Below are 27907 nucleotides of genomic sequence, written 5' to 3' on the forward strand. Positions count from 1 at the left end.
AAAAATGCCAACAACTTCTTTAAAAAAAAATAAGAAAAATTGTTCTGGATAAAAAGAGACTAAAGAGACAGGACAACCAAATGCAATATGTTAATAAAATAAAGTATATTATGGAGACAATTGGCAGAAATTGATTATGGACTGTCTTTTAGGCAGTAGTATTCTATCAATGTTCTATTCCCTGAATTTGATCATTGTACTACTACGGTTATGTGAGAGAATGTTCTTGTTTTTAGGACCTACACACAGAAGTATTTAGGGTTTGAGAGGCATGATATCTGCAACTTAAATGGTTCAGTAAAATCAATTTTACTTATATTATATATATTCTATTTGTATGTGTGTGTGTGTATATATATATACACACACACACATATACACATACAGAGAGAATGAGGGGAATATACAAGAGTTTTTTGTGCAATTCTTGCAGTTTTTCTATAGGTTAGAAACTGTTAAGGAAAAAAAAAGCAGCTTAATCTCTACATGAGCTTTTACTCATGCCTTTTAAGTGTTGAAATGTGTCCCTGGCTAGGAGACCTAAATATCTCTTTCATTTCTAAGACGTGCTGTTTGTGTTTTGCTTCCTAACCAGATCGGTCCTGAGAAAGGTGTTGTGCATCTGGCTACTGCGGCCATTCTCAACGCTGTGTGGGACCTGTGGGCCAAGCAGGAGGGAAAGGTAACTCATCGAAGGAGCACTTGGGGAGCGCTGTGGAATAATTCAACACGTGGCAGAGGGGTGAACACTTCCTCTATGAGCAGCCTTCTGGAGACAAAAGACATACACAGCAGGCCTCCAAAAGAAATACAGAGAATTGTTTGATTCTTTTTCTCCCTGGCAGTAGTTAGGAAACTATAGGAGTAGGTTATAAAGGGCTGAGAAAGAAATGGGAGGGCCGCAAAGGTGAGGGATTAGGAGGCAGTGTTAGAGACCCTGGCAGGCAGGTGGGCCAGAGGGCAGGTGTTTGAGAGTGGGAGTTTGCATTTACTTTCAGGGGAAAAAAATGTCTACTTTATACATGTTTTACAATTCTTTTCTTTTTTTTCAAGCCTCTGTGGAAGTTGCTTGTTGACATGGTAAGTAAATTCTTTAACATTATAATGTTAATAATTATAATGTTGTAATGTAAATGATATGGATTTCACGGATTACTTGCCTTTTGATGATTAGTAAATATATTCAGGATTGTCTTTGGATCAGGATAGTGATGATAAAGCAAAAACCCACTAAACCCTAATATTTCTTTTCTGATATTTGAAGTTAGAGCTGTCTGGGTTCACATAGGCAGAGTGGTCCGAGGGAAGCTCTGAGTTTAGGTCCTGTCTCCCCCACTGTGTAATGCAAATTCTCTGAGCCTCTGTTTCCTACCTACAGTCCTCACTTCTCTGAGAACCTCATAGAATTTGTTTAAAGACCAAATGATAAAAGTGCTTCCTGAAGAGCAAGAGTTTATTGTTAAGATATTATTAACATATCATCTGGTCACTTTGAATTTAAAAGAAAGTGACGAATCAGACTGTGGTGGTCTCCACTGTCTGATTCTGGAAGGGAAGGAGCCAAACGCTGAAAATAGGCACCTCAATGTTTCCTTTTTCCTTGACCTGTTTATGGCAGGGTCAAGCACCTGGCAGCTGAGGAGGAAAAAAAGTCTGGACAAGTTAAGGGGAGTGAACTTCAGACCCAGGCAGACCTGGCTTTGAATCTGGGCTCTACTACTTACTGGCAGGTTGACCTTGGGCGTGTCATTTAACCTCTTTGAGCATCAGCTGCCTCAGGGTGAGGTCTTGCGTGTTGCTAAAACTCTGGTGGTCAACAAATGAAGGCTCTGTTATTATTTGGCATCACAATTAAAGAAACACAAAGAACACCATGGCCTTGAAGACTGTAGGTGGGCAGACATTGCCTCTTCTCTGGGAGAAAATAGAAACAGGAGGCGATCACACCATCCCTCTGACATGGTTGCAGGTGGCATGGGGGCCCCATCCAAAGGGGAAGGACATGAGCTGCCTTTATGCTCAAGACCAGCCTTTCAGAGGGGTGTAGGAGGCGGCTTCCAAAACTGAATGATTTGAGGGCCACTAGAAAATTTGTCTGTGATTTCATTCTTTTTTTTTTCTTATGACTTTTATTTATTTGTCAGAGAGAAAGAGAGAGCACAAGCAGGGGGAGTGGCAGGCAGAAGGAGAAGCAGGCTCTCTGCTGGGCAAGGACCCGTAGCAGGGCTTGATCCCAGGACTCTGGGATCATGACCTGAGCCAAAGGCAGACGCTTAACGGACTGAGCCACCAGGAACCCCTGACTTCATTCTTTTGGATCCTATTTCCTGTTTCAGTTGTGGCCAATAGTCTTGAAAGACGCAGAATCTCAGTGTTGGAAGAGCTTTTACAATTTTTAACAGACCAGTGGAGTACTGTTGGTCACAGTAAAACCTGAGTGGGAGCGAAGCTACTGGTTGCTTCCCACCTGTTAGATTGGGATGGGGAGAGGTCTCAATCAGAGGCCCAGCTGAGGATGTCAGCCTTGCCAGCATGACCAGAGCAGTGAACCAGGGGTAGGAAGAGGTGGGGAGAGAATAGCTGGTGATGGTCCAGGGCCAGGCAGTGTGCTGGGTCGCTCACGGTGAATCCTTTCTGTTCCTGCTGGTGAAGTGAATTGTCCCAATGTGATGAGAGGAAATGGCCCACGGTCAGGCTGCTAATAAACAGTGGGCACAGGGTTGACCCTGGAGGGCCTGGCTCTGAGACCAGCATTCTTTCCTCTCCCGCTGAGCTGCTCCAGGATCACGGTCAGCCCTGACATGTGGAGCAATGATGTGTATGTGGGGGGACACCGGGCGCTCATCTTTCCACTTAACTCGTGCTGAGTGCTTGCCTCCTGCTGGGCCCTCCTTCCAGGAGCCCTGTTAGTTGGGCTGGTGGAGACTAGGTGTCAGGGGAGGGAAGGGTTGGGGAGGGAGTGAGGGGTTGCAGCACGAGGGCTTGAGGACCTCTTGGGGAGGCGACACTGACCCTCTGAAGAGCTCTGTACCAAGGAATGACAGAACCAAACAATTTAATGCAAATCCTGAAGGCCCTTTCCCGGAAAGGCTAAGTCCATCTTTAGAAACATAAGCTGCTTGTGAATTGATTTGGGCCTTTCCCCTCTCCTGTCACGCTGCCAGGACCCCAGGACTCTGTTATCCTGCATCGATTTCAGGTACATCACAGACGTCCTGACCGAGGAGGAAGCCTATGGTGAGTCATACTCGAGCGATGGAACTGGGAGTTTTCTGATACCTGCTGGTGTGTAAATAATGTAGTAGCATGCTTTGTTGTCTAAAAAAGTGATGACGCATCTTATTGTTTTTTTCCAGAAATACTGCAGAAAGGTCAAGTTGGTAAAAAAGAGAGAGGTGTGTGGTGAGGAAATGTCCTTCATTGTTTTTGCTGTCATTGTCCTTTTGAGGGTCACTCTCCTCTTGGGGTTCGCGTGACCTTCCCAAATGCCCTGTGCCCAGCAGCCAGGCCCTCTGACAAAGGGTTGCATCTGGAGGAAGCAGCGTCCTGGGTGTGACAGACAGAAAGACCTGGGCTAGTTTGACATCCCCGGTATTTGCATGATGGTGAATGTGGCCAGAGGCTGGGCTTGGGGCTGAGTGCACTTGAAAGGCAGGGTCAGAAGGAGAACAGGCTGGATTTTCTGGGGCAGCAGCTTAGCTAAAGGCAATTGTGGCACCTGGGTGGCTCGGTTGGGTGGGCGTTTGCCTTCGGCTAGGGTCATGGTCCTAGGGTCCTGGGATAGAGTCCCCATGTTGGGCTCCCTGCTGAGTGGGGAGCCTGCTTCTCCCTCTCCCTCTGCCTGCCACTCCCCCTGCCTGTGCGTTCTCTCTCTCTGTCCAATAAAAAGAATTTTAAAAAATAAAGGCAATTGTAATTCTGAAGTTCCCTGGAAAGCACAAACTGTTGACAAGCATCGTGTTTCCACAGAAGGGCAAATGCTGATGCGTGGCTACCCTGCCTACACCACATCGTGCGCCTGGCTGGGGTACTCAGATGACATGCTGAGGCAGGTGGGCACTTGAACCTGGTTTTGGGGACAGGTTTTAGATTCCTGGCTTCCTGGACTTTTCTTGTTAGCCTTTCTAAATCATTTTGGATCCAAGGCCTCATTCAGAAAGTACTTATACCAGAGCGAAGTAAAGCCATTCACATTGTGGGCACGGGACTCTGTGACCCAGCGTGTCCCACCTCGGCTTCTGGAAGGTGACAGCCCAGGATTTGATTCCTAGGCAGGGGCAGCAGTGTCACATTGTGTTCCCCAAACCATGCTGAGCCTCGGTTTCCTCACTGTGAAATGGGGAAATGATATGCATCTCATGGATGGTTTGGGGGATTCAGGATAATGCTGTGAGTTGTGTAAGGCCCGCAGCCCGGTGGCTGGCACACAGCGTGCAGTCAGAGCACGGTTGATTTATGACTTTCCCACCATGCTGTACTCATAGCTGAGAGAAAGACAGCTTCTGTTTGTTTCCCTTACGTCCACACGTTCTGTGGATGCTGCAGAATATCGCTTTAAGAAGGGGTTATAAACGCTCCATTTCCCTTCTCGGAATGTTGTCAACAATCAAGAAATTTTTCCCCTAGAGATGAGGAAAGAAAGTGGTCCTACAAGTACAAGGAGTTATGCTCTGTTGGCGAAGCTGTTCCTGCTCTTCATTCACCAACACGTGGTCATTCCTCTGGTTCATGTGGCAGCCATGGTGTTTGTGAAAGCAGATCAGAGACCACTGGGGTACTCATCAGACCAAAGAGAGCTTTCTGGTGTGTGATGGTGGCTGTGCTCCTTTCTCCCACAGCTCTGCACGGAGGCACTGAAGGACGGCTGGACCAGGTAACTTGTTTGTGTGATGATGCACTTCACTCTCCCCATCACGACAGGCTCGGCAGTGGAGAGGAGCCAAGAGCAAAAGGCACCAAGGAGGCCAGGATTCGTCCGGGAACAGTCTGACACGTAGGGACACACAGGAGAAGTTTCAGCATAGGCCAGGCTCTTTCTCTGAAGACGAGATGTGAGTCCTAGTTAGAATCCAAGAACATCAGATTTGAAATAGACCTAGAAGATGGTCCATTTCAAGTACCAGTCTAGAACAGAAATCAACTCTGTACTCTCAGTAAGAGCATTGATTCAGTGCTTGAAAACCTACAGAGCAGTGAGCCCAACTGGTAAGGCTCTTTTGCACTGTTGGACGGCTCCATGCATTAGAAAGAGCTTCAGTGTATGGGAACCTTCCCTTCCATAGAACTTCCAGTCACTGGTTCCAGTTTTCCATGGAGTCTCCAGGCGCCCCCTCATCCCCTCAGACGGCAGCCCTTCTCCTCTCTAGGCTTGTTTTCTCCAGACCAACCCTTGGCTCTTCTCTCTCTCTCTCTGTGAATATGGACCCCTGGACGTCCTAGGGTCTTCCTCTGGATAACTTATGGTTGTCAGGCGCCCCCACACCTGACACAGTGCAGGACACAGAGGGACCATCAGCCTGTGATGTGGGGTCACCGTGAGTCTATCAGTGTAGCCAGGTTCTGCAGGTGCTGGCTCAGCGCTCTCTCCACCCACTCTGGGCTCGCCCCCCACCCCCGCCTCCCGCCTCCCGCTGCTTCCGGTGCGGGAGCATCTGGGTTCCCTGGGAGCTGGGGAAATGCAGACGATCCAGCCTCTTCCCAGACCTGCTGCTCACGAATCTGCATTTTAACAAGGTCCCCTGTGAAAGGGTAATTTGCGTGCTCGCTAAAGTTTGGGAGGCACGGAATTCTTGTTGACTCCTCAGCGAAATACAGAGTTGGGGAATGAGAATTTGAAGGAGGCAGCCTGCAGCAGTGGGAAGAGGCTTGGCGTGTGATGGATTTGGCATCAGCCTCTTGCCTTTTCCCTTCGTCGCCTGCAAGTACTTGCTGTGTGATTGTGGGCAAATTGTTCCACCTCTCCAGACCTCACTTTCTTTCTCTATAAAATGGGAATGATATTAACTCGTGATTCTCCTCGCAATAAGATGTTTTTATCGGGAAAGGACCAGCAAAGATGGGAGTCGTAACAGGCGCTCCGGAAGCGTTGATACTTCCCCCCTCCACGTGCCCAGGAAAGGTGGGAGCAGTTGTACCTGGTGAGTCACAGAAGGCTGAGGAGCGATTTCAGAGGCCTCCCTGCACAGAAGCCTGGCATCTGGGACAGAAACATCTTCTTGAGTGTGTTCGTGCAGAGGGAGGGAGAGAAGCAACTGACGCAGCGCGCACAGAGCGTGGGCACCGGGGAAAGTGGGGGAAGAATGTAGAGCAATCCCTGAGTGAGGGAGAGGAGGCTGGCCTCGCACCCGGTGGTGCTGCGTCCTGGCGAGGCCATGCTGCACTCAGGCTGATCCAGCTCTCTCCTGGCTTGGGGTCACCAGGGGATGTATAGGCCCGGCTCTGGAGACTATTTGGGCATCCAAACAGATGAAGGGGGCTCCCTGAAGTGGCCAGCTGTGGTGTAAAGGAGACTTCTGCTGCTGCTCCTTCTGTGACCGAGTCACTGAGTCCCCAGCCTCCGGTGCCTGCAGCACCCCTGAGGCCCACCTCTCAGGGGCTTGTAAGGAGCCTCGCAGGTGGGGGTATTTTATCTGTCAGACTCTTTACCTTCAGGATGAGACGGGCTGGCTCCTCCTCCCAGCCTCCCTCTTCTCTTTCGTGCTGACCGTGCCTTTTGTTATTACTTCCTTGTCATGGCACCCCAAACACTCAGTGCTGTTGGAGATCTGACTGCTCTCCCAGGTCCCTGACTTTGGGTCGGCAGGTGATGTAATAACCGGGTTATTTTCAAGTGGCTCATCTGAGACTAACCGGGAGAGGCAAGAGGCAGCCGCTTCTGCAGAGAACCCGCGTGTCTTCGCCACGTGAGGGGACAGAGCCCAACCACCCAACCGCATTTGTTTTATAGGTTTAAGGTAAAAGTGGGTGCTGATCTCCAGGATGACATCCGTAGGTGCCGTCTCATCCGAAACATGATTGGACCTGAGAAGACGTTGGTAAATGTCCTCCCCTCCCATTGAGACAGAGCGGCCTTGCAGGAAGCCTGTGTCCTGGGCCAGCATACAGCTCCTTTCAAGCAAGGGTTAAAGAACGGTGGGAATTTCAAAGCTGAAAGTGAGAGGAAGGACAGCTTCATGGTCTTGCAGTGGGTGACCTCTCTAAAAACAAGCAAACAACCGAGAGAGCTGATGGTTTTAAATGTTTCTGTTCTGCAGAGCCCTAAGTAAGATCCGGGTTAGGGACTGTTCCTTCTTGCTAGCACAGATGCCCCTGAGCAAACAGGTTCCCGCTTGGTGCCCTTGTGTGTCATTATTTAATTTCCCTTAACAAATATGTCCCGCCGGGTTCAGCAGGGAGGCCAATCTCAGGGAGCCAAGGTGGAAGAAATGGCACACTTTTGCTGAGATAAATGTAAGGATCACTCCTGACTACATATTTTTGTAAGATGTTTCTTAGTACATGTAAAATACTTTTATAAACTCCCAATAAGATGTTTTTATGGGTTTTGGAGGCATGTTTCATAAGTTAACAGAAACAGAAGTTGAATCCTTGACCTGGGATCAGAAGTGCCACTATTTATATATGAGTTAATGTGGCTTTTGTCTTATGGGGCTGTCCTTACTGTGATACAAAGTGATTCTAGCTGTACGGTCGTCTGGTCCTCATAGTGGCCCCTGAGGGAGCTCAACTACTTAGCATTTTCTGCTGGACACATCCATCCCCATGTCTGTCTTCTCTTAGTGTGATAACGTCAGGAGTGGAGAGGCCCTTTCTTAGCCTCTGCACTCTGGCTCTGCACTCCCAGAAGCCAGCCTCTGGGTAGCACCTGGCCTCCAGAGAGCTGGGGCCTGGGAGTTAGAGGCCTGGTCCTGAGCTTGCCATTTACATGACTTACTGTTCTTGGCAAGTTCCTTCACTGCCAAAAAGAAAGCATGCCAGCTTTCTTTTCTGTAAACTGGGTTAATATGAACTGCTTCGTAGAGTTGTTCTAAATATTACATGGGACAAAATCCATAAAATGCCCGGTTGAGTAGGTACTTCATCAGTGGTAGAATTTGGGTTAGTTATTATTGTGCCAGACTCATAGTTGGCAAGCGTCAAAATGACTAGTGAACAAATTCAGAATTGATGATGCATGATTCTGAATGTGATAAAATAGTTTCCAGAACAATGTATACTGCAAGACAGATGCAATTGGGTGGCACCTAAATGCAGATAGGGCCAGAGCTCCAGGGCCAGCGAGCAATTCTCCTGGGCCCAGCCCAGGGCCCTTCTGGATAGCACAGTGGCCCTGTGAGTGACTTGCATCTCTTCCAGAAGATACACCTGGAGCCACATTTCCCGTCTTGGTGGCTGCTCTTTGGCCACCTTCGTGCTGGCTGCATGCTGGTCCTCCACAGAGGAAATGTCAGGCTCCCTCCAAAAGTCTTGCTCAGCAGTTGGTGGCCCTGAGTGACAGCATTTCCTCCCTTAGAGCCGAGCCCTGTCATAGGTCAGCACCAGGCAGACCTCACGGTGGAGAGTCTCTCTCCTTGCAGATGATGGATGCCAACCAGCGCTGGGATGTGCCCGAGGCCATAGAGTGGATGTCAAAGCTGGCTGAGTTCAAGCCACTGTGGATCGAGGAGCCCACCTCCCCTGATGACATTCTGGGACATGCCACCATTTCCAAGGTAGAAAAACTGCCCCTGCTGCTATATATTTTTGTTGTTGTTTGGTCGGTTTTCTGGAGTGGCCGTGACAGATCCTAAAACTTCTTTGGTGTTTTGCTTTTTTTTTTTTTTTTTTTTTTACATTTCTCTTTATTTTAGAGACAGTAAATTGCTAAAAGTTGAAAGACTGCCAGCAATCCAAAGATTAATAGACACGGCTCCATACTTTATAAATACAGAAGTCTGACTGATACTAAAACATTTTATTCACCCCCAGTGAAACAAAAGTGTAGATTCCTCTGGTTGACACAAAAGAAAAGGTTTGCTTGGCTAATGGTCAGGCTACCCCAAAAGAAGGCTGCCTAGAGCCCTCACCCCCGGGCACTTCCAGCACAGATCCACCCGGCCTCCCCACCTCTCGGGTTTAGGGAGACCCTGGTACGTCAGAATATCTGAGGATAGACCCGGTGATGGGTATTAAGGAGGGCACGTATTGCATGGAGCACTGGGTGTTGTATGCAGTGAATCATGGAAACGCTAAATCAAAAACTAATGATGTACTGTATGGTGACTAACGTAACATAATAAAAAATTAAAAAAAAAAAAAAGAACATCTGAGGAACATCCTTTCTCAGGAAGCGGCTCCCTTTAGCTGGTGACAGGCACTGATGTATATAAAGCTAGAATGTCCGGTCACTTATGAGGAGAACTCCCAACTTCTGGGAGCATTGAATGTTCGAATCCTCTGACCAGAGCAAGCTCTGCGAGGAGCCACATTAAACTAAAGGCATTTGGATGAGTGAGAAATCAGGGCAGGAACGGGTTGTGTGATTTGAATATGCGACGGTGTCTGTCCAAGCCCCAAGCATCTGTCTGCAGAGAGGGGCTGTGCCTTCCCCGCACAGCACTAGGCATGTTGAGTCGTAAGCCTTCCCCCTCCCCAACCAGCACTCGCCCCTAACTCCCCTTTTACGTCTTCCTCTGATGCCCTTTCCCCCCAACTCCGGGTGCAGTTTCGCTGGCCTTATAGTCCATTCCTGGCTGCCTGGGAGCAGATTCCTCACCCCACCCCCACCAGGTGACTCTGTATTGCTCTTACTCTCCCCTACTCTGAAAATTTTCACTCTGAGGACAGGCAGTTTCACATTCTGGGAAGGACAGCTCAGGGTGTCCTACTCAAAGCTGTGGGTCCTACGGGGGCCATCCTGCCCCATTTCTCTCAGGACATGAATGTATGAGCTCCTTCTGTCAAGCCCTCCACAGAAGCCTGTGTTCCAAGGATGCCCTCCATTCTCCTCACTTCACGGCCACGCTGCAGAGGAATGAAGACACATGAATCCTAGATAGCTGGCATGGTTGGGTGGGGGGTGAGTGCTGAGGATGGTAGGAGGAAGGTCACTGCAGGTAGACACAGGGCTGGGCTGCAGCAGTGGAGCGGCTGGGGAGGTAAGACAAGAGCAGACCCTGAGCAAAGGTGCATGGTGGGGGGGAGGGGGGGAGGGAGGAGAAGAGCAGGAACCACAGGGTGACTGTGTCAGTTTAAACAGACCTGAAAACTTCTCAGGAGTCATCCTGCAATGAGCATCTGGTGAGGGCCATGGTTCGACAAAGACTTTCACCTTGGGGTTCTTCGGGGGTAGGTATGCCCGAGTGCTGCCTGCCTGCCCACACAGGGACCTGCACGCCGCCCCCCCACACACACACCCCTGCCCAGAGAATCTCATTGGAAGCTCTTCCAGGCTTCAGCCCTCTAAGGCTTTGTTTACATGGGGAAGGCCTTCCCCTCAGGAGGGATTGCTTGATGTGGGCACAGACAACCCGAGGCAGAGGGAAGCTGCAGAGACAGCCTGCACAGGTGGGGCTGTGGAGATCCCCAGTGGAGTGCAGGTGCACCTTGGGTGTTGTGGAAAAGACAGGTTCCTGGGGCTGGGTGATGGGTCCATTCCAACGCAGTGAGCCACCATAGTGTCTTGAATGAGAGAATGGGATCAAAGATTTCACTGGAAAAAAACATATAGGGTGGATTGAGATGGGATACAGGGGAGTGTGAAACAGGCAGAAAGAAACTGGAGGCAGAGAGCAAAGCTAGGAGGCTTTCCCAGTAAACTAGGCGGGCGGGCAGTGAAGGGACAGGACAGCTAGACTAGAGCAGGTCAGGAAATATTTAAAAGGAAGAAATAGAAGTTGGTACCTATTTAGTGTCAGAAACATACGCTTTAAAATGGTAGAATGAATAAGTCAAATGGCTTTCCTACTCCTCTACCATTTTTCACCACTCTGGTTTTTGTTTTTGTTTTAAGATAGAGAACCACACTCATTTAAATTAGAGGTTTCTGGAAGCATAAGCTGGGAAGCTAGAAGGTGCCCCAGTGACCATCCACTCTAACTCCTCACCTGGGGACAAGGAGGCCGAGGCTTGGGTGGTCCATGACTCACCCACATCCACACATAGGGGCAGGACAGGTAGCAGGATTGGGGGCACCTGGCTCCTAAATTAAGGGGTTTTCTGCAGGGAAGGTTTCCTGTCTAGTGGTTCAGATGCTTCCCCTGGCTCTGGAGTTAGCCTGGAGTTCAAGCCTTAAGCCTTGGTTCTACCCCTTTCTAGCATTGTGATCTGGGAATGGTTACTAGCCCTGCACCTGTTTCTCATCTGTGAAATGGGGACAAGGGTGGCTCCTATCCCAATGGGCTGTGACGAGAAGTCATTTCAGTCAGGGTTTCACACAGCACCAGACAGGTGGTAGGAGCTCGGCCAGAGTTAGCTATTAGCGCCATTGACATCATTCCCTGAGCAAGGGGAAGCTGAGCTGGGGAGACACGAGAGGTGCCCGAGGAAAGTGCCTGTGGCAATCCCAGTGCAGGTGTGAGGGGAGCGGCCTGGAGCCTGGGCTGAGGGGGTGAGGTATCTTCAGGTGGGAGGATGGAGAGAGCAGAGCTATGCTAAGAAGGCTCCAGCATTTGCTAGGTGAGGATTTCACCAGGTAAGGAATGAGCCCAGCCTGACCTGTAAAGTGGATCTAAGGCTGCTCGCTAAGCTTGAAGGGAGAAGGTTCTAGAACACCTGCTGAGGGGGGCGGCGGGGAGAATCTGCGGAGCTATGGCAGGAAGGGGGCTAATGGCAGCAGACGGACAAGCCCCGGCTGTCTGGTCTGCAGACACACACAGCCCCTCCCCGTGTGCACACACAACCCCCCTGCCGACCTTCTGCCGTTCCTGAAACTTCACACAGCCTCACAGCAGACACGTTTCCTTCTTCGGCTCTAAGGGGTGAAACAACTGTAAGTATTTTTAAACATTAGGAGTTTTAGCTCAAAGACTTAGGAAAATAACATCAGGTTGCCTTCTATTTTATAGGCACTGGCCCCATTAGGAATTGGCGTTGCCACTGGAGAACAGGTAAGTGACATCCCCTTGGGGCCAGTACACACTGGCCACCCGCTGGGGACACTGGCGTACATTAGGCTCCACCACCTGTATTATTCAGAGCTGGGAAGTGTTCTTAAATCTCTGAGCTTGGGATGTTTTACAGCACGTCAGTAGAGTCTGGAGTCGGATAGAGTCAAAAGTTTGTCTCTTTTCCAACAATCCATATGACGTAAGGCCATGTATCTTTTCCAAAGTATCTAATCAAAATTTACAAGGCAGCAATTTAAAGTTGCTCCTGCAAGGACATAAGATGCACTGTATGGTTTTAAGAAAGCCAGCTTCCAAATTGAACAAACATTACTGTGTTCCCTCCTTGTGCTTATAAACGAAGGACAAATGCCTGCCAAAACCTGCGGCCGTCCGCCCACCGGCAGAGCAGTGGGAAGGAACAGATTCTCGGGTTTCCCGCAAAAGGAGCAATGCTGGTTAGCCTCGGGTTTGTCGTTGTCTGGGCCACCTGCTCATCGCCGTCACCACACTCCATCCTGATGCTTTGCTTCGCCTCCCACTTGCCAGCCGCGCTGACAGCTATGCCTTAATAGATGTCAAGCTGGTGTGACTTTTGCGTGACTCACACCCTCCCACGAGCAGATTTACGAAGTAGTGAGCAGTCAGGTCCCCGGCTTGTACTATCGGGCCTCGCTTTGTGCCAGGTCAGGTGAGAGCAAAGAATAAATACAGCCCGGGCTTCCCGAAGGCCGCTGCCGAGTGCCTTGGCAGCAGCGCGTTGCAGGGTTTAGAGGCCTTTGGCCAAAGCTGACTCTTCTGCTGGTTTTAATTCTATTTCCAGTGCCACAATAGAGTGATATTTAAGCAACTCCTACAAGCAAAAGCCTTGCAGTTTCTCCAGATTGACAGCTGCAGGCTGGGAAGTGTCAATGAAAACCTCTCAGTGTTGCTGATGGCCAAAAAGTTTGAAAGTAAGGGCACCCCAGAGACACACGCCAAACCTCCATTTCCCGCCCACCTGCGGGTCCCTCTGGAGGGACTCTCTTTTCGGCCTAATCAGGGAATCTTTGACGATTTTCATCCCAAAATAATAATGAATGATGTAATCACCAGCGGGCAATGAGAAAAACTGCAGGTTCTCTTTCATCCGCCCACCCCCACCCCACTCGGCATTAAGTAGAAATCTGTCTTTATTGTAGTTCCCGTTTGCCCCCATGCTGGTGGAGTTGGCCTCTGTGAATTGGTTCAGCATCTGATCATATTTGACTTCATATCCGTTTCTGCAAGCCTCAGGAACAGGTAACGTGGAGTTAACTTCAGCAGCGTTCCTCAGTCCAGGCCAGACCTTGTAAAATTCGGCTCTGGAGATCAGAGGCACTAAGAACTCTGTCCTACGCCACGTCCTATAACTCCAAGGCCGAGTTGGGTTTGCTTCCACTTTTTCCCATGGGGCCGTTATGCTTGAGCCCCAGCAGTTAATAGATCTCTTTTTCTTTCCGAGGAGTGGGTTCATGGCAGCTGCCTTTGTTTTCTAGGTGCGTGATAGGTGGGTGGGTGGAACCCCATGGAAACCAGAACTCCTTTGTTGTTGTTGTTGTTTTTTAATGTAGGCTGCACACCTAGTGTGGAGCCCAGCAGGGCTTGAACTCACAACCCTGAGATCCAGACCTGGGCTGAGATCAAGAGTCAGACACTGAGCCACCCAGGCTAAGCGACTGAGCCACACAGGCGCTCCCAGAACACCTTCCTTTCTAAAGCCTTGCTTCCATCATACGTATATTCTTTGCTTCTGTCCAATCTCTTGGTCCTGGCACTGGAGAATTCTGCAATCTGGCTGCATCTAGTTCCACCTTATTTCTCAACATGTCCCAGGTGAACTTTAAGACAGTCTTCCAGTCATCTGCACACATACGGCTTTATTTTTTTTTAAGATTTTATTTATTTATTAGAGAGCACAAGCAGGGAGAGCAGCAGGCAGAGGGAGAGGGAGAAGCAGACTCCCCACAGAGCAGGGAGACCAATGTGGAGCTCAATTCCAGGACCCTGGGATCATGACCTGAGCCGAAGGCAGACGCTTGACTGACTGAGCCCCGCAGGCACCCCTTACAGCTTTATTTTTATTTTATGATTTATTTCAGAGAGAGCGAGTGAGCAGGGGGAAGGGCTAGAGGAAGAGGGAGAAAGAGAGAGAGAATGCTTGAGCAGACTCCCTGCTGAGCGCAGAGCATGACATGGGGCTGGACCCTAGGACCCTAAGATCCTGACCTGAGCCGAAATCAAGAGCCAGCTGCTTAACTGACTGAGGCACCCAGCTGCCCCCACATATGGCTTTATTATGCATTTCTTTCCTCCTGGAGTTAAATGTGGTATTGCACAAGGATCACTGGCCATGATCATTATATGTGGCAGCATAAATACGTGCGTGAGAATGGTAAACACCAAATGTGAAAACGTGGGTGAGAAATGGGAACTGTGAGGGTTGATGGGGCCTCAATGATAAAGTAACGGTTTTTCTCCTAAGATAGGGGGTGAGTACAGAGATGCTGCCTTTTATGTCTGAAATATTTTGTACAATAAAAAGTGAACATTCCTAGGTTTTTCTGCTTTTGCCCCCTCTCATTTCGGTCCTGAAGGTGGGACCAAGGGGAGGTTCAGACCAACCTTGAAAGGTCCTGCCAGTCTTGAGAGCCCAGAAAAGGGCCAGCGCTGAGCGCGGTGCCCTGTGACCACCCACGAGTGGGCGAGAGTGCCTTGTGCCGCGTTCCTGCTCGGGAATGCCGTTGTGTGAGCGGAGCAGCCGCGGGATGCAGCTCGGCACCCCTGCTTTGTGACCTTGTGGAACACCCGTCCCCTGCTCATTCTTCAAGGCCAGAACGTCCTCTCCTGGGGGGGGCTGGTTATTCGCCTGTAGCCTGTTCTTTGTAGATTATACATAGCGCAGATTGTAGTTGATAACTTAGTATCTGTGTCCGCTGAAACCGTGCAGCCCGGTCTTGCCAGTTCCTTTGTGAAGGCCCAGCACCCGGCACCTGGGCTGCCTGTCCTAGCTGTTCATTAACCGATGACCCAAGTAAGGCAGCAGACTTAGGTCACTTGCCCCAAGTCGCAAAACTAGAGGGTGGCTGACCCCAAATTTGAACAGATTGGTCTGATAGTAAAACCTGCACTCTTTTTTCTAAATCATGTGTGTAGCTGGGTGGGATCTCACTTGGTGATTTTAATCTACTCATCTAGCCTTTGGCTAAAGGCCCCCGAATAATCCCAGGTACTTAACAGAGTCTAAGTGGATATCTTTGGGGGTCACAAAACCTTTACAGATCTTCCTTGGCTTAAGATAGCTTCACATTCCAATAAACCCACCATAGTATATTGAAACAGTAATATATTGACCTCTATATTGGTAAATATTAATATATTGAAAATACATTTTAAAATGTGCTTAATACAGCTAACCTGCTGAACATCACAGCTTAGCCGAGCCTACCTTAAACATGCTCAGAACACCTATATTAGTCTATATTGGGCAAAAGCATCTGACGTGAAGCCTGTTCTATAATAAAATGTTGAATAGCTCATGTAATTAATTGAATACTATACGGAGAGTGTAAAATAGAATGGTTGTATGGGTACAACAGTTGTTAGCGTATTGGTGGTTGACCCTCACGATAGTGTGGTTGACTGGGGGCTGCTGCCGCCACAGCCCAGTGTCACAAGAGAGGATCGTATCACACGTCACGAGCTGGGAAAAGATTCAAATGCAAAATTTGAACTAAGAGTCACTGAATGCATATGGCTTTTGCTTCATCGAGAAGTCGATATATCTTAAGTCAAACCATTGTAAGTCAGGGACCATCTGTAGAGTTCCAAGAGACTTTTAGTACCCACCCACGTGAGACTTCATCCAAGCCCTCACGTTGCTTTTACAGAGAAAGAACCTGAGGCAGAGAAGGAAAGATTTGTGTAGAAACATGCGCCCGATCGAGTCCACCCTTTCTTCAGTGGTGCTCACCCCTTCGCTTTACCAGTTAGTACCACGTGAGTGACCTAACATAAGACATTACTGTCCTAATCTGATTCCTTCCTCCTAGGATGTGTGAATATGTCAACCACCTGCATGAACATTTCAGGTATCCTGTAATAATCAAGAAGGCGTCCTACATGCCTCCAAAGGTAAGCTTGGCCAGAGGCCTCCCTGAGGAAGCAAGGAGCTTCCAGCCCCTGGTATGCTTGTTCTTGTGGGTTAGACCCTAGAGCACAAAGCTGTCTCCTTAGAGCTTATTTTCAGTATCTAGAAATTACAAATGGCTCTTCAGTTAGCAGTATCAAATTCCCAAGGCCTGAAGGTCAGGGGTTGAGGCTGAAATTGCCCGAACAAGGCTTCTCTAATGCCAGCCTTTCTTCCCAACACCAGCTGAGACCTTAAAATGTACACTTCTTGTGCAAACCCCTCCCCCCCCAAAAAAAACCCCAAAACCAAACAACAAAAACCAAACCTGGCACCATGTAGCAAGTTAGTGAATTGAAACGTTTAGACTGCGGTTGTGTTATCTGGACCATTTATCTTCATCATGTCCAAGACACTGGGGCTCGTTTTCACCAACGGAGGTTGAATTGTCAAAGGAAGTGTGATTAGGTTAATTCTGAGACATAGCCAATGAAGTGTATCCTTCCCCATTTCAAATAATCCGAAAGCGTTTCTATGGGCAGCAGAAATACATATAGGAGTTTTGTTCCAGGTGGTTATTAACATTACTCGTTTTTTTGGTCTTTGATAGGATGCTGGTTATTCAACAGAAATGAAGGAGGAATCTATAAAGAAACACCAGTATCCAGATGGTGAGGTCTGGAAGAAACTCCTGGCTGCTCAAGAGAATTAAATGTTGAGCCCTACCACCCTTTCCTACGTGAAAAGGCTTACCACTTTTTGGGTGTGGTTTTACAAAAACAGGGGAAAGAAATCATCCCAGCAATCAAAACAAGCTTCAGCTGAAAGTCCTGTTAACCTCAGGAGTCAGCTCAGTCATCATTATTACTTGATTCTTTTAGCAAATAAACACACATTCTCCTAATTAATCCTTAAACAAATTTAGATTTAACTCCAAGTGCAGAAAGATGTTCCTACAAAATTTCTATCAAGTGCTGGTACCTGGACATTAAACTGTACATTGAAAATAAGCAGCAGGTTGTATAATTGTTGGAACAATGCCTTCTTCTGTCTCCCACTTGTTAAAAATTAGCAGACTAAAAATAGTTCTGCAGCACTATGGGGTATCTGGTGTGCAACAAAAGTAAAAGGATTTCACGGATTAGCCCTGGAGTGGTTTAGCCTTTCTTTTTTTTGCTCTAAGTGTATTAGTAGGATTCACACCATTCTGAAACCATGGCAGCAGTAATGGGCAGGAAAATGGCATTTCATACATTATTTTTCCATAGTCCTTAAACCTTTACCCCTAAACAATCATTATATGCTAATGATAAAATGCAGCCAGAATTAGATGAACCACAGAAAAATAGGGCAAGATACAGTTTAGTCACCATTTCTACAATATACTAAACCAGTAAGCACCCAAACGTGAACAGAGCATATGTGTATTTACGAGGGTTCCATTAAATCTATTTTAGGCAGGAAGTGAGCAGAATGGCAATATACAATAAAAAATTAAAAACAAACCCAGATGTATGCGGAACACAATGCAGAAAACGCCTTTATTATAGCAATACATAAAGCACATAACTTTAAATGTTCATAACCACAACTGTGCATTATTATGAATGCTGGTGTTATGCAGCTCAGATGTGGAAGGGCTGATGTGTAATTCTTGAAATTCACAGACCTTCATAAAACCGTGGGGTTGAAATGCATGTACACATTTTAAGAGCCTTCCAGTTTTTATTCTCCTCACTGTATTCCCAAACTCGGCATTTTCACACGTCTTCAGTGAGTTAATCAAACTCAAGGCCTTCCGTTACTAAGAGAACCGGCAAGGTTATGTTTGCCAGTGGCAACATCCTTACAAGTTAATAATAACCGCTGATCGCCAAGAGATTTCTGACCTAGTTCCCTCTTCCTTTAGGGCAAACAAGCTTTCAACTGGGCACTCAGCCCAACCCCTACAGACTGAATAGCCTTCAAATACCTCCTTTAAAAGCACTTAAACAGCCATTTCCATTTTAATAGTCGGGTGAGGACAGTACCCCTCAATCTGAAAGTCTTCAGCCTTGAAGTCATCGATTGTCTCAACTTTTCGAAGGATTTTGAGCTTTGGGAAAGGCCTTGGTTCTCGCTGAAGCTAAAAACAAAAGGAGATGATTATTTTGCCATTATCTGCACAACCTGCTTTACTTCTCCCTGTGAAACAAGTACACAGTATTTTATCGACAAAATATTATTTCACAGGAGTCTAAAGTGCAGACCCCTGCCCCTGCCACCCTCGTGCAATGTAACCGACAGAGTCTCTCCCACCCATTGAGACTGAAGGAGATCCTGTGCATCACACTGCGTCAGGAGCCCCACGGCGACTGCTCTTGGTCAATTTATTAAGGACGGGAACAGTCTTTCACTTTTGTATCTGTAACTCCTGGTAGGCGCTCAAGTATGGTTATTTGAGTCCCATAATCCCTATCTCAACTGTCCCTGGCAAAGAGGGTGAGGTAAGACGACATCTGCTGACAACAGAGAGGGATGCAAGCCGGGGTTCCTGGCATGAACAGATGGTGGCAATGGGGACGTGGACACAGGCTCCAACGTCACATTATTCTGTCCAGCATACAGCCAGAGAAGCAACTGGACAAACCCCGAAGTCACCCTCTATACAAAAGCAGCCAAGCTCCCACAAAGGAGAAACTTGCAAAACATGGATCTCATCTGGAAGGGGCTGATAGGGTCTGGTTCGATTATTTTTCCTGTGGGGCTCATTAAGCATTAGACACTCATTTTAATTGCCATTTCAAATCATTTGTTGGCTGCTGTAACTTGGGATTTGGACAGACTTTTGAAAGTTAATACCTACATATGGTATGTAACATAATATGAAGGGAAAACATCACCATTTAAATTCTCCCAAGTAAAAATGAGTTGAAATGCTACCTTGGGGAAGGTCCCAAACCCACCAGTCTGCATGGGGGCTCTCCCTCTCTGGTACTGGCACTAAGCATTTCAGCACCTGTCACTCTCTGGTACTGGTACTGAGTATCTCAGCATCTGTCACGTGAAGTGCCTGTGGCTGCTGGATGTGTCTGCCTTGTCCCCACCCACCTGCCCGCCACCTGTCCCCGTGGTTGGAGCTGGCATCTTATCTCTGCCCCAGGACATAGCCGAAAGTCTGTTCCATGAGGGATGTTGTAGAAGGCAACGTCTTAACAGGAGAAGGTACCAAACTCCGAAGTGTGACAGATACCAATCTTACCTGCATTTTCAGCGGCTCAATGTGATTCAGGTAAATATGTGCATCTCCCAAAGTATGTACGAAGTCACCTGGCTAAATCCCACGGGAGGAAGCAAAATGGCAAATGTTTTAGTTTCAATTCCTTTCAGACACATCATTTAAAAGCACATTATGTAGACTATGCAGACATTCTAAGGCTTTTCAAAAAACAATTTCTCCAGTGTAGCTTTTGAGAAAAGCTGATAGTCACAAAAGGTGTCTTGTATTATAAATCACCCACATAAACCCGTTTGCTTATAAGACTGCAAAGACAGGAAAGCTCCTGGAAGGCTGCCAGGCGAGCAGCTTCGTTTCTTACAAAGACCACATTTTAAAACTAACCAGACACTGACTACTCTGCAATCAGTTCTTCCACGTCAAACAACCTGAGAGCTCAGCGCTTGGGGCTGGCAGCTACCGTTCCCTCCCTCCCGCGCAGCCCACCTTCAGGCCGGTGATGTGCGCAATCATGTAGGTGAGCAGGGCGTAGCTGGCGATGTTGAAGGGCACGCCCAGGCCCATGTCCCCCGACCTCTGGTACAGCTGGCAGGACAGCTCGCCGTTCACCACGTAGAACTGGCAGAGGGCATGGCACGGAGGAAGGGCCATCAGAGGAAGATCTGAGGGGCCAGCACAAAGGAAAATGAGGCACGGGTGGTTTTTTAAAGATCGCAGCTGCACATGAAACAGGAGAGAAACAGAAGCCGACTCCTATGCGGGAGATCATAAGAACAGGCCACTGAGCCAGTGACCCCCCCATGACCCACACCGCCCCCTAGGCCAAAAGCAGACCATTCCAATCCTGGGGATGGCACCAGGCCCACAGTGACCCATCCATCAACACGAGATGTCTGCGGATGTATGTTCACAACTGGAGCAACACTCATCCGGCCGGAATTATTCCTGCTGCCTTCTGGCACCAAGCTACGAGCGGGAGAAATGCATTCATCCCCAGGGGCCACAGGAAACTAGCATCCCAGGCACACCCTCCCCTATTCAAAGTCTCTACTAGAAAAGCAAACATTCCACTCTGAGTAATATTTATTACACCTTGGTAGAGTTTAATGTTACAATATAACTTAAATTGTTAACAGCCAGGTGGAGGGGATATGGAACTTCATCCACCCCAATTTCAACTGTTAGAATCCCGGGTATATTTTTATAGGTGATTTAAAGCCCTCTTTGGAGTAAAAGAAGTATAAATACACACACTAAGATCATCCTCATCCAGCCCCACCATCTGAAGGTGAAAATGGGGCCAAGAGTGACTTGCCCAGGGTCACTCCAGCCACGTGGCTGGGGGGGGTGGTTCCCAGGGTCCAGCCACCTATTGGCGGCCTCCATGCAAAGGCACAGGGCTTCCCTTTGTGCTAATGGTACAGTCTGGACACCAGAGAATAACTGGGATGCTTCTAACCTTTTGGATTCCAGCCACACAGGATGATTCTTCTGTCATCGGGGTTGGTTTTGATTGTGTCAATCACCTTTTGCAGCTGGTCTATTCCTTGACCTGAATAATCTGTGGAATTGTCAAAAAGAGAAGACACGCCCACACGTCAGTCACAGCATCTCGTGACATGGCCTTAGAGGCCATCGATCACTGTCCTACTACAGCCCCCCGTGGCCCATGCTACAACATATCCAAGGCACTCTACAAATTCCTCCGCTCTCGTGGGTGATGATGAGTTCAGTCCGACGTCTATCCTCTGGAGCCATAACAAAGTTACTTTCTTTTCTACGAAACAGTCCTTTAAATATCTGATCTGTCATGGTGCCACCCCTCCCCTCCTGTTGCGAACTTTCTCCAAACCCAGCGATCCGTTTCTTCCACTGGTCCCCACGGGACTGTCTCTATACCCATCAACCATTCTCATCACACTGCTGCGACAGGAAGTACTGGATCTCAAAGAGAAGACACCATTCCACACACGCTCCAACTAAGAGAGGATGGTGGACTCCGTTCTAGGGTCTAGATGCTATTCTCCCAACACTTCCACCCAAAATTACAATTTAGCAGCCAAACACCTACTGATTTATAACTATCAAGAAACCTAACTCTCACACCACCTTGTACTTTTCTCCCATTTCTGGTCTCTGGACTGTAACTCCTCTCCTTCCTCCTGACATGGAATTGGAAGCCGCGAAGTCTGAGAAGTACGGAGCTTCATCTCCCCTCCAGTTAAACCTCTGCTTACTGGTGTCAGACTACATCCTAGTCCAGTAGTTCTTAATTTTGGCGGGGGGGGGGGGAGAGAAAGTCCTGTCATGATCATAGCTTCAGAAAAAGTAATAGCAGAGATTAAAAAAGAAAAAGATGCACTGTAATAGTACAGTTCTGTATTTTGGTGATGGTGTTTATATAATTCTACAGGTGCTAAAATTATCAATGGTTTCTGTCCAGCCAGCAAGCGATTACTTCCTTTACTTCCTATGTATGTGTGTGTTCACATACACACACACGTGCGCGCACACACACACACACACACTGAAGAGGAAGGCATTTGCTTTTGTAACCCCTGACCTATGGACAGGCAGGACAGGAAGGGTCAAAGGATGCGGGCAAATGGTGCCACCAAGTGAGTGAGGAAGGTGTAAGTCCAGGAATAAGATGATTCATCTTCTTCCATCCCAGGAGGGCAGGGAGAAGAGGGGAACCCAAGAACGGCGATCACATGGGCACCACCTAACGTGTGCGTGGTGGATCAGCCTTAAAAAGGGAGATCAAGCCACTGCAAAGCAATCCCCAGGCTTCTTCCTACATTATTCCCTCAACACAGCAATCAACTGACCCACCATGTCCCTACCTGCTAATGACACACGGTGAAGAAAGTACCAAGCACCCAATAAATGCTAGCAACCGAGTGTGATCTGACCTCTACCTGAATCTAAAACTGCTTCTCACAAGGTCAAAGTTATAAACCAGCTCCCCAGATGCTGGTTTCTTATGCCCCCAACTTCACTTGAAACAATGGGGACAACTCACTACGATGAGTGCTCAGGAAATCTGAGGCATCGCTCTGTTTTCTCACCTGAATCCATATCTTTGTATTCTGCCCCAAAATGCCTCCACTGAAAGCCATAAACTGGGCCTAAATCCCCTTCTTCTCTGCTGCAGAATCCCAGGCTGTCCAAGAAGTCTCGAGACCCATTGGCGTCCCAGATTTTCACTCCCTTGGAAGACAGCTCCTTAGCGTTTGTGGACCCCTGGAAGACAGGAGAGCAGAGCAGGCAACCAGGTGAAGAAGCTGACACCCTAAGGGCTTCCCACCAGCTGTGCCTCTGGCCTGGGCTAACATACCAGGGACAGGCATTCAGCACGTCCCGCACAGCATGTCCTGTCTTTAAGGGCCAGTCCCAGCCCAGACTTTTTGAGGGCCCCCACGACAGTCTCCTGGAATCACTTCCAGGACAGGTGATTCTTCCTCTCAACTAAATGTTCTAGATTAAACACCTTTAAGTCCTTTCATTATTCCCACCTCACCTAACAGTTTTGTATTTTTTAACCAAATGTGTTTTGTGTCTAAGTGTGATCCCCCAAAATGCATTTAATGCCTCACCTGCCATCTGTTCAATGGATCTCAGACCTGGTATATAGGACAGTTCACTAATTGGCCAAATCAGTATCAGCTTTTCTTACAAATCAATCAGTCACATTATCTCATATGTGCCACTGTCCAGTTCTGTTTACCCCAACCTGTATTTGCAGTTAAGGTGGGGCTTTGTTTTTTCCCAAGTACAAGCCAGTGTTGATTACTTATACGTCATCTCATTCAATTTGGCCCGTGTCATCCTAACGTGTGTCCTGGTCGTGCATCCAGGTCAAAGACAGACCTCAGTGGCCTCTGGGTATGACACGCTGTAATGGTGACAAGCAAGGCTGTGGGGCCACGTACACCATGCCTGCCGTCCATCACCCTCTCCTCCGACAGCTCCCTGACCCCCTAGCCTCACTGCCCCACCCATGGAAGAGCACATTCGCATCCCCACAGTCTATTGTGAGGGTTAGAAAACCTAAGCAAAGTGCTCAGTGCCCAACAGATCTGAACCTCGGCACAGACCCCGTGTCTCCATCTTGCCCACAAACGCCGGCTACAGCGTGGGTTCATCCTGACTCTCGTGTTTCATCCAGTCACCAGGGAGCAACTCTATCGGAGCTGAGTGGCATGTTCCTGGTAAAGAGTACCTAGAATCCTGACTTCAAGCTAAATTAAGATAAAACACGGAACGCATTTTATTTCTGAGCATCTCATTTCCTCCCTTCTGTTTTTGAGTTTGTACTATTTTTTTCACCTCCAATAAGTCATTTTTCAATGTTTTCCATGTTTCTTCTTTTTTTTTTAAAGTAGGCTCCACGCCCAGTGTAGAGCCCAGCACGGGGCTTGAACTCACAGCCCTGAGATCGAGACTTGAGCTGAGATCATGAGTTGGACGCTTAACCGAATGAGCCACCCAGACACTCCCTCCCATATTGCTTCTGATGTCTCCTCTTTCATCCATTCGGAGTGGGCTCTAGCTGGTTTATGAATGGCCTCTTCTGGGATTTCTGAGGATGCACCTGGAACTAGACGCTCACTGCCGGCTAAGGTAAGACAACACAGAAGAAAACACCTCAAGAATATGGAAGTAAGGAAGACTGGATTGGATCCAAATCTGAAAGAACCTTTCTAAAATGCAATAAGAAGTCTTGGGTCTGGTTGGGCCCAAGACCATACAAGCCACACTGAGTGCTCTGCAGAAGGGATGCCAGCTTGTGCATGGCCCAGAACTGAGCCCATCTCCTCAGGTACCCTCTGAACAGCACTGGCCAGAAGATCACTGGTCTGGACCAGGAGACAGAGTGAGAGGAAGCTGTCCATCATCATATCACTTCACCCTCCGCTCGAGGTACCTACTTGGCCCTTTGGAAGAAGTACAGCTTGTAACTCAAGAGATCCTTCTAATTTATACAAATATGACACCCTGGCTGGGATCTATATTCAATATCACTCTAGTTGAGCACCTACTATATGGCAGCCTGTGCTCTAGGCCCAGGGGATACAAATGTGAACAGGAAGAACAAATTCTCTGCCCTCATGGAGCTTCTAACACATTTTACTTGTTTATTTGTTGTCTGTCTTCCCCCTTGAATGGGTAAAGGGAGAGGGCAGACATTATGTATCAGCTGATGATGTTTCTCTATGGAGAAAACAAAGGAGGGTGGGAGGACGATGTGTGTGTGGGGGGGTAATCACAGTCCTAGATCGGAAGGTTAGGGAAGGCTCATTCAGCAGGGATTGGAAGGAGGTGAGGGAGTGAGACATGCTACATGTAGGCGAAGAAGGTTCCAGGGAACAGGACTGGCAAGCGCCAGAGCCCTAGCTGGGAATGTCCTGATGTACTCAAAGATCATGGGGCGCCTGGGTGGCACAGCGGTTAAGCGTCTGCCTTCAGCTCAGGGCGTGATCCCGACGTTGTGGGATCGAGCCCCACATCAGGCTCCTCTGCTATGAGCCTGCTTCTTCCTCTCCCACTCCTCCTGCTTGTGTTCCCTCTGTCGCTGGCTGTCTCTATCTCTGGCAAATAAATAAATAAAATCTTTAAAAAAAAAAAAAAAAGATCAGCAAGGAGGCCAGGTGGGTGGAACAGAGTGGCACTTTGCTGAAGCCAGAGCTGGGACAGGGGCCCCAGGTGAGTGGGGTCTTATTGGGTGAAATGGGATCCACTAGGGCTGTAGGTGAGAAGTGACACGACCGGACACTGGTGCTGGGTTGAGAACTGACTGTTGATTTCCAATAGCAGCAGCTTCCTTACCTTGATAAACCACAGCAACTCCTCCAAAACACCCTTCCAGAAAACTCGTTTGGTTGTCAGCAGAGGAAATTCATCTGAAAAAGTTTGCCAGATAATTCCAAGATGGAAAAATAGAACACATCATCCAGCTTTCTCTGTGGAGGAGGACTGCCCCTGGGGACATAAGGCGCTTGAGTGACCACAGGACCAATCAGAAAACTGTGACTCCGATCATGTGCGTGCCCCACAACAGGGTGGAGCTCCCAGGCGGTGGCCAAGATCAGTGACACAATTCAGACCGAGACTGCCCTCCTCAATCCCTCAACCACCACAGGAATTCCACGTGGTTAGATGGGGCACTAGCCAAGCAGGGCTGCCCTTGTAGACAGGAAAAGAGCTACCATCCACTTCCCAGTTAGTATGATTCCTTCACAGAGGTGTGAAGACAACACACAACATGTGCCAGACAAAGGCTAAGGCTTCCGGGGCTAGTCCATGATTATCCTGCCAGGGAAAACTTGCTCAGGTCCGGGGGATGGGAGATATCACACTAACCAAAGCTAAGGAATAGTTTTTAATTATTTGCAAAGCAAATTAACCTCTATTATTTACGTGTACCAAAAATAATAACGGTTTACTTGCTATGCGTGACCCTACTGAATCCTCACAACCACCTTCCTTGAGGCGTCCTTAAGATCTCCATTTTACAGGCACCGGGAGGGAATATACAAGTTTGCATCAAGCAACAGAGAGATCAAAATGTAAAAGTTATCTCTAAATTCAGTACCTGTTCAGTTCACCTTATCAGGCATATAGTTGATATTCATGTAACAAGGAGAGATTTTTTAAGCACCTACTTTTATCAGTACTGCCTACTGAACATGATATTATCTATTTTAAGCACAGGAGGAAGCTGAAGACCAGAGAGGTAACTTGCCCAGGGTCTGAGCTGATGGGCTGGAGTAAAAAACGAGCACTGCGGCTCACTGGAGGCCACTGTGTGGAGCTGCAGGAAGGTGGATCCCTGTCTACCCTGCAGCCTGGGTAACCTCCAGGCTCTAAGTGGGTGTGGGGTTGAGGGTCCTCCCCCTGCTCACCACACTGTCAGCTTTACTAACAGTGCGTCTCCCTACTCAAAACCACCCCATACCTGTGTCAGGGATATTTGTCTTGTGCACCCCGCCCCCCACCCGCCTGTTTGTCCCCTGAAAGCCTGACTCTAACAACCGCCAAGAGAAACTTCTCAGGAGCCATCCTGTTTTAATGGAAAAGACGAGTAAGAACTTCTACTCGGACTCTGGTGCTGCTGTTTCAAGGTTTAAGAGGGAAGCTGGTCCGTGTGGACCAGACGGAAAAATTCCGTGTGGACCAGACGGAAAAATTGTCAGGAACCACAAGTTCCTGCCCAGCCTCTGGTTCGCGCTCTCCTCCCGCCGCCGTTGACCCGCCCTTATTCCTTCGCTCCAATTTTTAAAAACTTTGCCAAACCGAAGGGCCAGAGGGGGAGAGAAGAGGAGGAGCAAAAAAGGGGAACCTCTAGCCAAGTCCGGGGCCAAGCCCGGGCAGAGTCTCTCCCATTCTCTAGTAAGAGGCAAACACGACCAGACCGCGGCCGCTCTGGGGCAGACAGCACGACCAGATGATTTAGAGCGCAGGACCGGGAGCCAAAGGACCTGGTTTCGCCTCCCACTTCGGTCACTCCTGTCCGCGTGACGTTACGCAAATCATTTTTCTAGCCCGAGCCTCTGTTTGGGGGTCTGCAAAGCGGGGCTAAGGAGCTCCCAGGATCGAGGTTAGGACTAAAGGTTGATGGCTAGTCCCGGGCAATCCCAGGCATCCCCGCCCCCCTCCCCCGGCGGCCGCTCGGAGCCCCTCGGGCGCACGCTCCCTCGCCCGGGGCGCGCGGGGGTCACCTCTCAGGCTGTAGCGCGCCTGCAAGCCGAACACGGACAGCGTGCCCGTGCCGGTGCGGTCATCTTTCCGGACCCCGCAGCGCAGGATATGCTCGATCTGCCCCAGGTACTGCAGCTCCCCGTGGGGTGGCGGCTGCGGCTCGGCGCCTGGTTTCTGCGCTGCGGGCGGCGACGGCGACGGCGGACGCTGCAGCTGGGAGCCGGGGGCGGGCATGGCGCGGGCGCGGCTGCGGGCCTTGGGACGCGGACGGCGGCGGGCGACTAGCGGCGGGCTAGGGGGTGGGTGCCTTTCTGCGCGCCTCTTTTCCCGCCACCGCAGCGGCGGCTCCGCCCCTTCCTGCCCGGGGACTTGGGCCCGCGCGCGGCCCCCGGACGTCCCAGGAACGCGCAGAGCCGCAGGTGGGGCCGGGCGCGTGCTCTGGGGGAGGTGCCGGACTTCCAAAGCTACCGCGTTTGCAAGCCCATTTTTAAAGCCGACAACCTAAGCCCTGTATCTTGATGCGTTGGCTGAAAGAGGCCTTTCTGATTAGAAAGTTTTCGAGCCCACCGCGCCATTCAATACTAAGGGGATCCTGGAACAGTCCCCACGTGTTCATGAATTATAAAAACAAAACCCTGTTATTTGAGGTATGTTTCCTACAACGAAGGGGGTCATGAGGTCAGGCGATGTGCGTTTCCGTTTTCCTCCATCTTCAATGAGGTAGCTGGAGCGAGTGAAATAGGCAGCTTTTCTATT

The 27907-nt window shown here is 48.9% G+C and overlaps 2 protein-coding genes across 6 annotated transcripts in view; one reads left to right on the forward strand and one right to left on the reverse strand.

Moving 5' to 3' along the window:
* ENOSF1 (enolase superfamily member 1) overlaps positions 1–17624 on the forward strand; it is a 28830-nt gene extending 11206 nt beyond the window's left edge. For 2 of the 5 annotated variants that reach the window (XM_019803149.2, XM_002922618.4), the window contains 13 exons: positions 596–682; positions 1054–1080; positions 3165–3237; positions 3357–3395; positions 3970–4052; positions 4839–4873; positions 6947–7034; positions 8577–8711; positions 12045–12086; positions 12907–13036; positions 13265–13364; positions 16154–16235; positions 16841–17624. In XM_019803149.2, the coding sequence (XP_019658708.1) occupies positions 596–682; positions 1054–1080; positions 3165–3237; positions 3357–3395; positions 3970–4052; positions 4839–4873; positions 6947–7034; positions 8577–8711; positions 12045–12086; positions 12907–13036; positions 13265–13364; positions 16154–16235; positions 16841–16942 (1023 nt within the window). In that variant the 3' untranslated portion in view covers positions 16943–17624. Of the gene's footprint in view, positions 1–595; positions 683–1053; positions 1081–3164; positions 3238–3356; positions 3403–3969; positions 4053–4838; positions 4874–6946; positions 7035–8576; positions 8712–12044; positions 12087–12906; positions 13037–13264; positions 13365–16153; positions 16236–16840 lie in introns of those variants that run through there. The other 3 variants (XM_019803150.2, XM_019803148.2, XM_034642432.1) reach the window with 3 other exon arrangements.
* A 119-nt stretch (positions 17625–17743) lies between these two features.
* Positions 17744–27498, reverse strand: TYMS (thymidylate synthetase). The gene is made up of 7 exons (XM_034642433.1): positions 27172–27498; positions 25280–25353; positions 22519–22693; positions 20907–21008; positions 19934–20109; positions 19472–19543; positions 17744–18355 (listed from the first exon to the last, which is right to left on the reverse strand). Exons 1-7 carry the CDS (start codon positions 27383–27385, stop codon positions 18218–18220), a joined length of 951 nt encoding a protein of 316 aa, XP_034498324.1. The 5' UTR covers positions 27386–27498; the 3' UTR covers positions 17744–18217.
* Positions 27499–27907: the final 409 nt, after the last annotated feature.

The sequence above is a fragment of the Ailuropoda melanoleuca genome, chromosome 14 (assembly GCF_002007445.2).
Source record: "Ailuropoda melanoleuca isolate Jingjing chromosome 14, ASM200744v2, whole genome shotgun sequence".
In the NCBI taxonomy this organism is placed as follows: Eukaryota; Metazoa; Chordata; class Mammalia; order Carnivora; family Ursidae; genus Ailuropoda; species Ailuropoda melanoleuca.